Source organism: Lycium ferocissimum, chromosome 6, assembly GCF_029784015.1.
Source record: "Lycium ferocissimum isolate CSIRO_LF1 chromosome 6, AGI_CSIRO_Lferr_CH_V1, whole genome shotgun sequence".
NCBI classification, from domain to species: Eukaryota; Viridiplantae; Streptophyta; class Magnoliopsida; order Solanales; family Solanaceae; genus Lycium; species Lycium ferocissimum.
Genome location: NC_081347.1, coordinates 65,319,197 through 65,331,532, shown reverse-complemented (window position 1 = coordinate 65,331,532; position 12,336 = coordinate 65,319,197). Strand labels below are relative to the sequence as shown.

At 35.1% G+C, this 12,336-nt stretch overlaps 1 protein-coding gene across 2 annotated transcripts; it reads left to right on the top strand.

The window, feature by feature from the left end:
- Window positions 1-1,675: 1,675 nt before the first annotated feature.
- On the top strand, window positions 1,676-12,253 carry LOC132060061 (katanin p80 WD40 repeat-containing subunit B1 homolog KTN80.4-like). Of its 2 annotated transcripts, none has more exons than XM_059452920.1 (18): window positions 1,676-2,155; window positions 3,369-3,499; window positions 3,829-3,946; window positions 4,043-4,269; window positions 5,335-5,437; window positions 6,987-7,057; window positions 7,201-7,275; window positions 7,368-7,511; window positions 7,600-7,828; window positions 8,044-8,559; window positions 9,341-9,400; window positions 9,475-9,593; window positions 10,474-10,638; window positions 10,930-11,004; window positions 11,093-11,205; window positions 11,298-11,414; window positions 11,495-11,563; window positions 11,658-12,253. In XM_059452920.1, exons 1-18 carry the CDS (start codon window positions 2,125-2,127, stop codon window positions 11,719-11,721), a joined length of 2,427 nt encoding a protein of 808 aa, XP_059308903.1. In that variant the 5' UTR covers window positions 1,676-2,124; the 3' UTR covers window positions 11,722-12,253. The 2 variants fall into 2 exon arrangements, with proteins under 2 accessions (XP_059308903.1, XP_059308902.1); XM_059452919.1 differs by having other exon boundaries at window positions 1,677-2,155; window positions 8,035-8,559.
- Window positions 12,254-12,336: the final 83 nt, after the last annotated feature.

The following is a 12,336-nucleotide window of genomic DNA, read 5'->3' as shown; positions in this document are numbered from 1 at the left end:
TTTCCCTCTATATTACTTTGACACATTCTATATTCCTTTGTTTCCTTCTCTAACTTCAAACGGTTCATGAATCACAAAGTTTAATTTGAAACAAAGAGATCATGTGAATTTTTCTTTTGTTTTTTTACACGGTGTTTAGCATTTGTATCGAGGTCCCAACAAATTTGAATTTGTATTTATAAGAACCATGAAAAGAAAAAATGCTCCTTATCAAAATATTTTCATACTCAGAACTCAAACCTAAAATTCAGAAAAATCATATGAGTTAAGTATAAATTTAATAGCCCAGCAGACATCTCTACTTGTTCCGTTTTGTCATCCCAATCCCTTTAACTGCACGAGTTTTCTAAGTAAACACCTTTACTTATTCGAACTCTCTATTTTAAACACCTAGTTCAAAGATATTTATCAAGCTATTAATTACACCTTACCTTTTTCTTTCTAGAAAAGGAAAAAAGAAATAATTACACAAAACTTCCTTTTCAAATTTGAGATATAAAGCAGAAGAATTAAACTAAATATATGATTAAACTTCAACTTTTTCTTTCTAGAAAGTAAAAAAATGATTACATAGGACCGCCACCTTTTCAAAATTGACGAGAAAAAGTCACTATAACATTAAATTAAAAGATTATAAATAGAAACAAATACGTCAGATCTCAGTCGTTGGATGAGTGCTAGATTAGTGATTAACGGCTAAGATTAGCAGAACTCCCCATTGCTTCGATTTTGAGAGAAAATGACAAAAGTGGACTCTTATGTTTGGTGATAGTAGGTTCAAAGAATCCCACACAACAATTTTGGTACTTTTAAGTTTGCCAAAGATTATCATTTTTATTCTTCTTCAAATATTAGCCAACTCTATCCGTTAGATTTAACGAGAATAGTAGTAAAAAAAATGAAATTAGTAGAAATTATGTGGGCTACTGTACGGGAGTCGGATTTACCCCGTGCGCACCCAAAAGGTAGTGGCTGCAGGTTTCCTTGTCATAAAAAAATTAGCAAAAACTCACATTTAGAGGTACAATTATTATGCTTTCAGTTAGTTTTGATTTATTTCCATAGTCTGGGGCATCTTTTTGAGATTCAATTTCTAGTATTTTCTCATTTCGTTTTGGTATCTAGTATAACCTTTTGTGTATTAAATCTCCCTTTTTTCTCCTATAGAAAATTAAGTTAAAAGGAGTCTTTACAAAATGAATAGAGGTATATGACCCTCTATATACATGGACGATTCTGAAATAACACAAAGACGATCTATTATATTTCATAGAGGGTCATTTAATCAATTCACCATTTAAAAAATATATATTATTAAGGACCCGTTTGGCTATGAGAGTTTTTCACTTTTTTTCGGAAAATTATTTCACTTTATTTGAAAATCAGCGTTTGGCCATAAAAATTCTTGTTGCACCTAAAAAATTCCTTGTTTTCACTTTTTTCTCTTTCAATACATTCAAACAACTAAATATTCTTTACAAATACTATAACAAAACACAACTCCATCTTTAACTCCAACTTCAAAATTCCAAATAAAGCGAAAAATATTTGATTTTCATAGTCAGAGGCCTACTAAATATATTCATTGTAGACTTGTGACAAATTTAAAAATTGTACGTACATACTAGTACTAGTATTATGAATTATCTACCCTCAAACACAAAAAGGACCATTTTTGTCATTTTGTCCCAATTTTGAAAACGCCATTTCTCCTTCTTCCTTACCTTCTTTTTACTTCTGCATTTCACCATTGTTTTAATTTGTCTTTGTAAAACAACAACCATCCCAAAATCATGTTTACTTTTATTTTTTATTTTTTTTTACCCCATTTAAATTAAGTTAAAAAGAAGCCAAAGCCATTATTGTTAACTATACTTCATATTTTTTCCTTTTTAATCCCCAAATTCACAGCCTATATGCATTGTAAGTCCAATAATTTTTTAAATCATATGCATTGTAATGTATTTGTGTAATGTATTTTACTTAGAACTAAACTGACTTTAATTCTTAACAGGAAGGATTGGAAAACAAAGGGTTTATTGATTTTGCGTAATGTGATGCGAATTAATAAGTGATTTATCGCATAATTAGGGTTTTATTGATGCCTGATTTTGGAATTTCTCGATGACAACAACCAAACGTGCTTATAAGCTACGTATCCTTTTTTTTTTTTTTTTTTGGTCTTAAAATTGTCAGTTTATTTGATTAATTTTGTTATTTGGTTGTATATTGTGAGTTTATTTGCTTAATTTTGTTAATTTGTTAATTTTGTTATTTGGTTGTAAATTGTCAGTTCATTTGCTTAATTTTGTTTATTTGCTTAATTTTTTTATTTGGTTGTAAATTGTGAGTTCATTTGCTTAATTTTGTTTATTTGCTTAATTTTTTTTATTTGGTTGTAAATTGTTTATTTGCTTAATTTTTGTATTTGCTTATTTTTTATTTGTTGTAAATTGTCAGTTCATTTGCTTAATTTTGTTTATTTGCTTAATTTTTTTATTTGGTTGTAAATTGTCAGTTCATTTGCTTAATTTTGTTTATTTGCTTAATTTTTTTATTTGGTTGTAAATTGTCAGTTTATTTGCTTAATTTTGTTATTTGGCTGTAACTTGATAGTTTATTTGCTTAATTTTGTTAATTTGTTAATTTTGTTGTTCTCGTAGTTTCTTGTCCTTAGATTTCTGCTACTAGCTGTTGTTTCTTGTGCTTCGATTATCGCTGTATTTTGCTCTGAATGCTATATTGTGTTTTCTCTATTATTTGCTGTCTTTTTTGCTATGCCTTTTTTTTGCAACTGCCTTGTTATGTGTCACTTGAGCTGAGGATCTATCGGAAATAGCCTCCATACCTTGTGAAGGTAGGGGTAAGGTCTGGGTACACTCTACCTTCCCCAGACCCAACCTGGTGGGATTATCCTAGATATGTTGAGACTTGAGAGTTATGTTGGATTTGATAATTTGCTAACTTTGTAAGTGTTTCTTTTGCAAGGCTCTATATAGGGTAAGTACTTATTTGCTTCTCTCTTTGAGCCGGGTCTATCGGAAACAACCTAATACATTGGGTGTTTTGTTGTTGTTGTTGGTTTGGACTTAAATTGTCAGTTTATTTGCTTAGTTTTGTTATTTGGGTTGCAATTGGTCATAGAGGAAACAATTTCTTTACGAAAATTGAAAAATCTAAATCAATTTGCAATAAGGAGGATGTTAAACTTTGAGCGGATGGATATAGACAATTGATATAGTTGGAGACTAATTGTTTTGACTAGGTTCTTAATGATTATTTTTCCTGGCAAAAAGGGGGAGAGAAATGAACAGTAAATTAGAGAACTCGAGTTAAATTTTGGAGACCTTGACAATGCTTTGTTATAGAGGAATTTGTAGCACATTCTTTAAGCGTGAACTGCTTAAAGATTGGGAGAAAATCATCCAGGGTTCTTGTAACCGGGGGAGAAGATCACAAGGTTAATCTCTGGTCCATTGGCAAGCCCGATGCCATATTGGTTAGTATTTTCTCCTTGCTTGTCTTTTCGCTATACTATCATTTCCTTTGTTATTTATATATGTAAATTGAGATCAAAGTGTGTTTTGCCGATAACCAAAAATGAAGGTATATGAGCACAAAGGGTGAATACCTAGTCACTAAGTTTAATTTATACTTCGAAGCAGCAAAACCTGTTATGTTTTAGTCCTTTTTGGGATGGACACAAGCCCACAATGGAACATTCTCCCTGATCAAGGCTGTTATCATTTTCTCTGTTTGCAGAGATGCAATTTTAGCGGCAATATCCTTTGTTTTTACTGATGGTCTTGTATCTGTATTCTTGTGTAGAGTTTGTCAGGTCATTCAAGCGGAATTGATTCAGTTAGCTTTGATTCTTCAGAAGTTCTGGTAGCTGCAGGAGCAGCAAGTGGTACTATCAAGCTTTGGGATTTAGAAGAGGCCAAGAGTAGGCTTGTTATAACTTTATTCTTTGTGATGAAAAATCATTGTTTGTTTATTGTGAAATTTATAAATTCTCCCTTTTTCGGTTTATCTATCTCAGTTGTTCGGACTCTCACGGGACATAGATCCAATTGTATATCATTGGACTTCCATCCCTTTGGTGAGTTCTTTGCATCTGGGTCTCTGGACACAAATCTAAAGATATGGGATATTAGACGCAAAGGGTGCATTCACACATACAAAGGTCACACTAGAGGTGTCAATGCCATCAGGTTCACGCCAGATGGCCGCTGGGTTGTATCTGGTGGAGAAGACGGTAGCGTAAAGGTCGGACTTTTTCCTTTTATTTTTTTCCTCGTTCATTAATATATTTGGGACCTAACACATTGAAGTGCCTTCTTATGGTTGGGTGAGCCATATCAGACTGGACTTGCTAATATTTGGGATGATGTCTAAACCACATTGCTCAAAAAAGAAAAGAAAAAAGCACAGATGATTATTGACATACACCAACTTAATGAAACATTCACTTAGGTTGATAACCTTAAGCTTTCTGCATCTTACCGAAGCTACTTTGTTTCAGATCTACTTTGTTATAGATTAGTCCATTGCTAGCTTAAACATGGTCACGAGATGGTGGAAGGACGGATATTTTAATCTTGGCACTTAACACATTTTTATGACAATGATGAAAACCACTATCATTATAATCAATCGTGTCGTCACACAAAGTGACAGTGATGTAAAGCTAATCTTTTAAGTAGTTTCTTTTCTCAACGTCTCTCTTTCTAGGATATTATTTGTTTGCTTGATATCAAGTAGCTGTATCAGCCTGTAAGCTCTTGACAGCGGAGAACCTAAGGAAGAAGAAGATTACTTGTGTTAGTTGGTGTTTCACGTGCAAAGAATCAGGGGAAGTCGTAGCTCACCTACTTTTACATTGCCGTGTAGCATCTTCACTATGGGGGAAGTTGATGAGATGGTTTGGTTTCGAGTGGGTAATGCTGAGAACTGTGAAAGAAACCATGTTTAGCTGGGCTCGTAGAAGGCGGAGGAGGAGATGCAGGGCATGTGAAGTTGCCCCTTTAGCATTGATGTGGACCATATGGAGTGAGAGGAACAAGAGAGCTTTTGATGGAATAGAGAAAGATATCGTACACTTGAGAAATAGCCTCTTTTCCTTTATTTCTTTTTGGTGCACCCATGAGGTTACTTGTTTGTATAGGTGATTGGGCGACTTTCGTAGAAAATCATGTATTCTTGTAGGATTTTCTACTTTTTGGTATACTTCTTGTATACGGGATAGTTAATGCCCTTATTGTTAATAATATTCTTACTTCATAAAAAAAAATAAGTCTAATTATCCTGATAATAGATTCAGTTTTGTGGCAGATATGGGATTTGACTGCAGGAAAGCTTTTACATGATTTCAAATCTCATGAAGGAAAAATTCAGTGCATAGACTTTCATCCTCATGAGTTTTTACTGGCAACAGGTTAGATACAGCTTTGACATAGTGCTACATTGTTCTTCAGTGAAGGCCATATTTCTTGTTGTGTTGTACTTCTTCCTGTAACTTTTGTTGTATTCTTGAAATGAGTTTGCTGATGTATTTTATGATCCATGTAGAATTTGAATCTTGTGGCAACCTAAAACTTTCTCATGGTGATATTCTTAGTAAAGATAACCAAACATTTTGGATCAAGAAAATGACAATTGAGAAGAATAGTCTCATTTATCTGGACTTATGATCATATTTGATAAGTTTTGCGTACTGATTCTTCACATTCCAAGTAACTTTATCTACAAAACAACACGTTCCAAATAACTTTATCTGCCGTGATCAGTATCAATCTTTTTCATATTTTCTGTTCTTTCAATATTTAATATCTCCAGTATAACCGCTTTTCCCTCCAATCAGATCTGTGATGTCCAGCTTGGGGCATTATCTATAGAACTACATGGTCTACTTATATAAGAATCTGTTTTTTTTTTTTTTTTTTTAATTTATTTTTTATGTAAGTGCTTAAATAAAATGTAAATAGAAGTACATTGTCTCATTGTGGTGGGAGTTGATACCTTGCAAAAAGTTTTTCATATAAATGTTGCATGTCCCATGAGACAATAGTCTCTTGTTTCCTCATAGTTGAGTTTTCCTTCTCTAACCAAAATAAACGAAATCCTAGTATCCGCGTCCTTTTCCCAGTATGGAAACTAGTAATTAGTTTTAAGTGAGCTTTGAGGTTTCCTGCTGTGTTTCTCGAGAAGATATGCCAGGAAGCCATTTTAAAAGTGACATCTCTGTTTTTGTGTTGAGTTATTGGAAATTAAGTTTTAGCTTTCTTTTTCGTGATTAATTTTTTTGATAAGGTAAGTATTTTATTAACCAATGGGGTGTCCCAGTATACAAGCCTTATACCAAAAGAAGAGAATCTACGCCAAAATATGATTCTCAACAAAAGAGATCCAATCCTCTATACAAATAGGGACCTCATAAGTACACCAAAAGGAAACTAGAAATAACACGACTTTGCAACTTTACAAAATCTTGCTCCACTCCTTCAAATGCCCTTCTATTTCTCTCTTTCCAAATGACCCACATGATTGCTAAAGGGGTGACACTCCATGCCCTTGATCTTCTCTACCCTCTTCATTGATTCCAACTATGCATAGCCTCTTTCGCTGTGCCCGGCATCACCCATTGCGTCCTAAACAACTTTAGGGCCTCTCTCCACAACCGACTAGCCACCTTGCAATGCAATAAGGTGAGAAAGAGGGAGGGGGAACCAAAACAGGGGAACACTATATTTATGTTTTGAGAAACTATAAGGGGATAACTTATTGAAGCCTCCATCTTCAGTTACTGGCTAGTAGTGCTGATAACCCAACCGAATCCAGGGCAGAGTGGGGTCGGTGGGTGTGAGCATCAAAGAAAGGGCTCAATTAATTTTAAAGAGGGTCACCTTAAGAGTTGGGCTGCATTGTCTCTTATCGCCAAAACCGTCAGATGCCTAACTATTTGTTCTTGGTTTTTGCCTTACCAGGTTCTGCTGACAAAACAGTTAAATTCTGGGACCTTGAAACTTTTGAACTCATAGGTTCTGCTGGACCTGAGGTTTGTTGTAGTCATCTTCGTTTAGTTCTTTTCTTTGATCTCCCTTTTCTCATTGCAGTACAACTGCTGAGTGTTTCTCATGTATATTGGCAACTGTACGAATTGTCAGATATTAAGAAACCTGTTTTTATCTCAAAATGTAGACAACAGGAGTGCGTTGCATGGCCTTTAATACTGATGGAAGAACCCTTCTTTGTGGTTTACATGAGAATTTGAAGGTAGACATTTATTTGCTGTTCCTTGAGAAATAGTTGTTTAATATATTGTGGCACTTAGTCCATCTCCTAAAGTAAGTAGTCCTTCTTTGTAGGTTTTCTCGTGGGAACCAATTAGATATCATGATACAGTAGATGTTGGATGGTCGACATTGTCCGATCTTAGTATTCATGAAGGAAAACTTCTTGGATGTTCATATAATCAAAGTTGTGTTGGCGTGTGGGTTGTCGATATTTCGGTAATTGTCACCTTATCCCATTGAAGTTGTATTTGATGTTCTGCTTCCTCTGAGATATGTCTCACTTTATCATGCTTGTCTCTTGCAGTGTCTTGAACCATACACAATGGATAGTACTACACGATTAAATGGTCACTCAGTAGTGAAATCCAATTTGAGAGTGAATCTATCTACTCCGGCTGAGGATGCTACAGATGCAAGTTCTGGGAGACTATTAACTTCACAAAATTCTGATGCTGTGAAAGAGTCTAAGTCTTTTAGAAGACTTTCTTTGTCACACAACATGGATCTTCAGAGGGATTCTGCTACTCTTACTAGTATGCTACTCTTCCCTTTTTATATCTTTGCCTTGCCTTAAGCCGTTAACATTATTAGCTTGGCACCTTATTTTAAGTTTTTACTCTGGTTCTCTAAATCCCAGTTTCCTACTTATTTTCTAGCTCCTAGCCTTTGATCATCTTCTTTTATCTAAGTTTGGCTGCCAGAATATTTTTTGATTTTCTCATTTATCTTCTGAATGAAGCTATCACAGATACTCCTGGAAGCACACAAAAAATAAATCTCAGTACTGGTCCAAAAGCACCTCCAATCAGCTCAAAAGCAGTTCATAATACAACTGGTGTAAAGAGGAATTCAGCAAAAACCCAGTCAACAGAAAATGCTTCTGTTGTCAATAAGTCAGAGATAGTACCTGTTCTTGTCCCAAGAAATAATGAAAGAATGGAGCTGGCATCTGAATGCAGGAAAGGAGGAGTTGTAGGAAGGGAAATGCCACAAAGATTGCAACCAAAAGTATCTGATTGGAAGTCTTCTACTCCCAACGAAGACCTTGGGAGGCCAACTGCTGCACCACAGTCTGAAGTTGAAGTACCTAAAGCTTTTGAAAGTAGTAATGCTGGAGATAGGAACATTTTTCCTTCTGTTAATTGCTCAACATTTGGAACTGCTGCAACTGATAGAAATGTGAATGATGACAAGAATTTAGTTTCCACAAAACTTGAAATAAATACAGCACCTGAGTCACTTTCCAGACACCAAATTGAAGATTGTGCGTATTCACTTGTATCCTTTCTATTTCTTTATATTGTCTTAACCTTGCTATGTTTTTGTGCGCTGTGGGTTCTTTTTAGATGTTAGGTATAGTATACCATTCGGTATCAATTATGTATGTGTCCTCTATTTAGATCTAGAAGTTTAGCACCATTCTTTTGTGGGAAGTACTAAGTTGCATGGATATACTTCTTACTGGATGCTATATTTTATTTATAAAAAGAAAAGCCTGGTGTTTCTCCTCCCATTTTAGTCTCAGTGGTATTTGAAGTGATAGTGTACCACTAAGTTTCATTTGCTTATGGAACTGAAGGAATGGTATAATGGACGTAGAGGAAATTTTTAATCTTTAACTTGTGGTTATGTTTGGATATATCTACTGATGTATGTGATGTGTGTGTGTCTTGCTTTTCATGTAATATTTTTGTTGTCTTGATTTTATTCGTACTTTTATACTTAAGTTTTGAGAAAGTACTAAATTAATTATGTTCTTTGCAAATCATTTCAATAAAAGACGGTTCTTTGTTTGGGTTTCATAGTTGCTCACTGGTTCAGCTGACCATCACCGTAATTGCTGTGGTAGGGAATAACTTATATATATCCTTTGCTTTATTCATTTCTGTAATTTCACCCCATAAATTATCACTTTCTTCTACTCAGTACAATTTCTTAAAAGCTGTTTTCATAGTTCTGTGTTTACCATTAACTGTATCTTCTCTTTCCTGTTCTTTAGAATAATATGAGCTAACTACATTGTTAAAACTTATCCTTTGTTCCAGATGAAGCCCGTGGAAATATTCTTAATAGGAAACCGTATTCCATGCGAGGTCAACAAAGAGGTAAAAATCTCTTTACTGCTATTGGTGTACTTCTAAATTACGGTCGTCTCACTGCATTGAATTTGGAAAATTAGGAAGGACACGATCTACTGTTGCAAACTGGGAAAAGAGAGACAAAGTTCTTAATAGTGACGATCTTTCTTCCTGCATTGTTGGGGTGGTACCTGCTCCAGATGTGGTTCCCACCAATATGGTACGAGTCAAATCTGAGTTTCTTCTTTATTTTTATTCCAAATGTTTTTTCATGTTGAGATTTTCCACTTTAATTTTAGTAACCGTTTATTGCTAATCTTGGTGATGATTATATAAATAATATGGAAGCATTTCAGTATTTTCAATGTGTGATTTACTTCCACAGACTTTTAGCAAGTTATGGATATTTTCAAGTTAAATTAGCTCCTTTACAAACATGGGAAAGGATAGTGCAGGAACAGGGGGGTATGGGGTTTCAGTTGACAGTTAGGGGTACACTTAATTCAAGCTGAGTCAAAAATCTACCAGGCTTGGTATTATTCTTGACTCAACATAAAACCTGAAGGTTCTCAGTGATAAAGTCACAAAAATAAACGAGGCTGCAAAATAACCAATCTGACTTTCAATCAGAAATCCGATTTCTAATTTGTCCAACTCAAAGAGCGAAAAGTTAAAGCTGATGACATATTCATTCAAACAGGAATCATAAGGGCGGTGGGGCAGCTAGCACGCCGCTATTGAGAGAAATAGTAACTAAATTCATCACCGGATCTTCCTTTTCCTAGGTTTTGTTTGATTTCTATCATCATTTTGGTTGGTAGCTCAACTGCTGAAATCTTTCCTAATTGTTAGACTAGAATAGTGGACATGAACTGCATATCATTCAGTATTTTAGTAGTTGAGGAGACTTCATAGATAGACATGCACTTCTATGGCTATGTAGCCAATGCGTTAGGACACATGATAGCTGGAACATAGAATTGTTAATACCTAAAAATGTTTTCCGCATAATGCTCATGATTTAATTGTTTCATCCATGAATATCATAGGATAAAAGTCATTTGGTGAAGGTAATATAATTTCTGTCTTTCCTGACACAGAATTTAACTCATCGTAATTCAAAAATCGTACATGAAAAGAGAGAAGACCCAGTTTCAGCTGTAAGTGAGGTGGTTCCTGCTTCCGATGAGGATATCATTGCTGACTTGATGGAACAGCACAACCAATTTGTTGGCTCGATGCAATCTCGTCTGTCTAAATTACAGGTAGCATATTTGGAAAACTCACTAGTGGTTATTTGATGCTCTGATTTGTGTATTTACAAAGCTTTTTCAGTCCCTTGCAACTAATTTATTTGTTTAAGTCCCTTGTAACCGATATGCATTATCATGAGATGATGACCTACTTGGAATGTTTAGCCTACTCATTTGCAGGGTTGCTTGCTAATCGGTAAGACATGCAGATGGAGGGGAGAGAAATTCATTCAGTTGATCTGTACCATGTTATATTGCTCTTTAAGAGTTCGCTTAATCAGATATTGTTTTGATCTTTTGTAGGTTGTCTACCAGTACTGGCGAAGACATGATATTAAAGGGGCAGTAAGTGTAATGGAGAAGATGGCAGATCATGCTGTAAGTCTTTTTGGTTTTTGTGCCCTATTTTTAATCTTGATACTTAGCTTTTTAACACCGTAGGGTTTCCATTTGCCGGCTTATACAGGTGCTTGCTGAGTTAGTGAGCTTCTTGGCAGAGAAAAATGACATTATCACATTAGATATTTGCACATGCCTTCTACCACTTCTCACAGGGCTGCTTGAGAGCAAGTTGGATAGGTAGGAATTGAGCTTTGTTTTCCTTTTCTTCGCTAACATTGTTCAAAAGTTTCCATGACTGACATGTTTGTTTCTTGGTGGACTTCCTTTAGACATCAAGATATATCATTGAATATGCTGCTCAAGCTTGTTAAAGTATTTGGTTCACTGATTTATACTTCGTTGTCTACGCCAACATCGGTTGGTGTTGATATTGAGGCAGAGCAAAGGTATTATTACATATTATCTTATACTTAATGTTCTTTTTATTTCTAGTTTGAACGGTTTTATTGCTTATTGACAAATAAAGGATGGAGCGCTGCAATCTCTGCTTTATTGAGCTTGAAAAAGTCAAGAGTTGGCTGCCTGGTCTTTCTAGGTATTTGAAAACGTCTTAAACAACCATCTGTGTGTCCGTGGAGAGTTCCTATTGCTAACATTTCTCCATTTCTACATCTCTTATTTTCGTTCAGAAGAGGAGGATCAATTGCCAAATTTGCTCAGGAGCTGAATTTAGCACTTCAAGAAGTTTCATGAGTTTACTGTTATTGCATGGAATATCGGTATAATATTATTGGAAAGTAACGATGATGTTGCTGAACTTGAGCGACTTTTGTAGATCTGTAGATGTCTGCACTGCATGCTTTTGTACCTTGCAGAGCTATGTACATTCCTGCTAAGATGCAACACTGAGTACTAACTTTACATTTACACTTATTATCGATAGTTAAGAACGACATGGTCAGTGAGGATTCATATAGCTGACCTCAACTTGTTTGAGACTGAGGCATAGTTGTTGTATTGATAGTTAAGGACAACATGCTGTAAGTTGCTGCTGGTCTCAATGTTGCTGCTAATGAACCTGCTCTGTTGGAGAAGGATCCATCTCCCCTAACCAAATACATATCATTCTTTGTAATTGTAGGTTTCTTGTGTGAAATCATGTATCAATTGTGGTAATTATAATATTATGCAAGGGTGTCTAAACTATAGCCGACTCAACTAGTTTGAGATTGAGGCAGTGTTGATTGATATGTCTGAACCTTGTCGTATCTTGACCTTTCTTGTATCTCTTCTTATGTACTCCTCGTTTCATTGTGTCTTAGTTTGATTGGGCACAAAGTTTAAACAGTAAGGGAGATTTTTAGATGT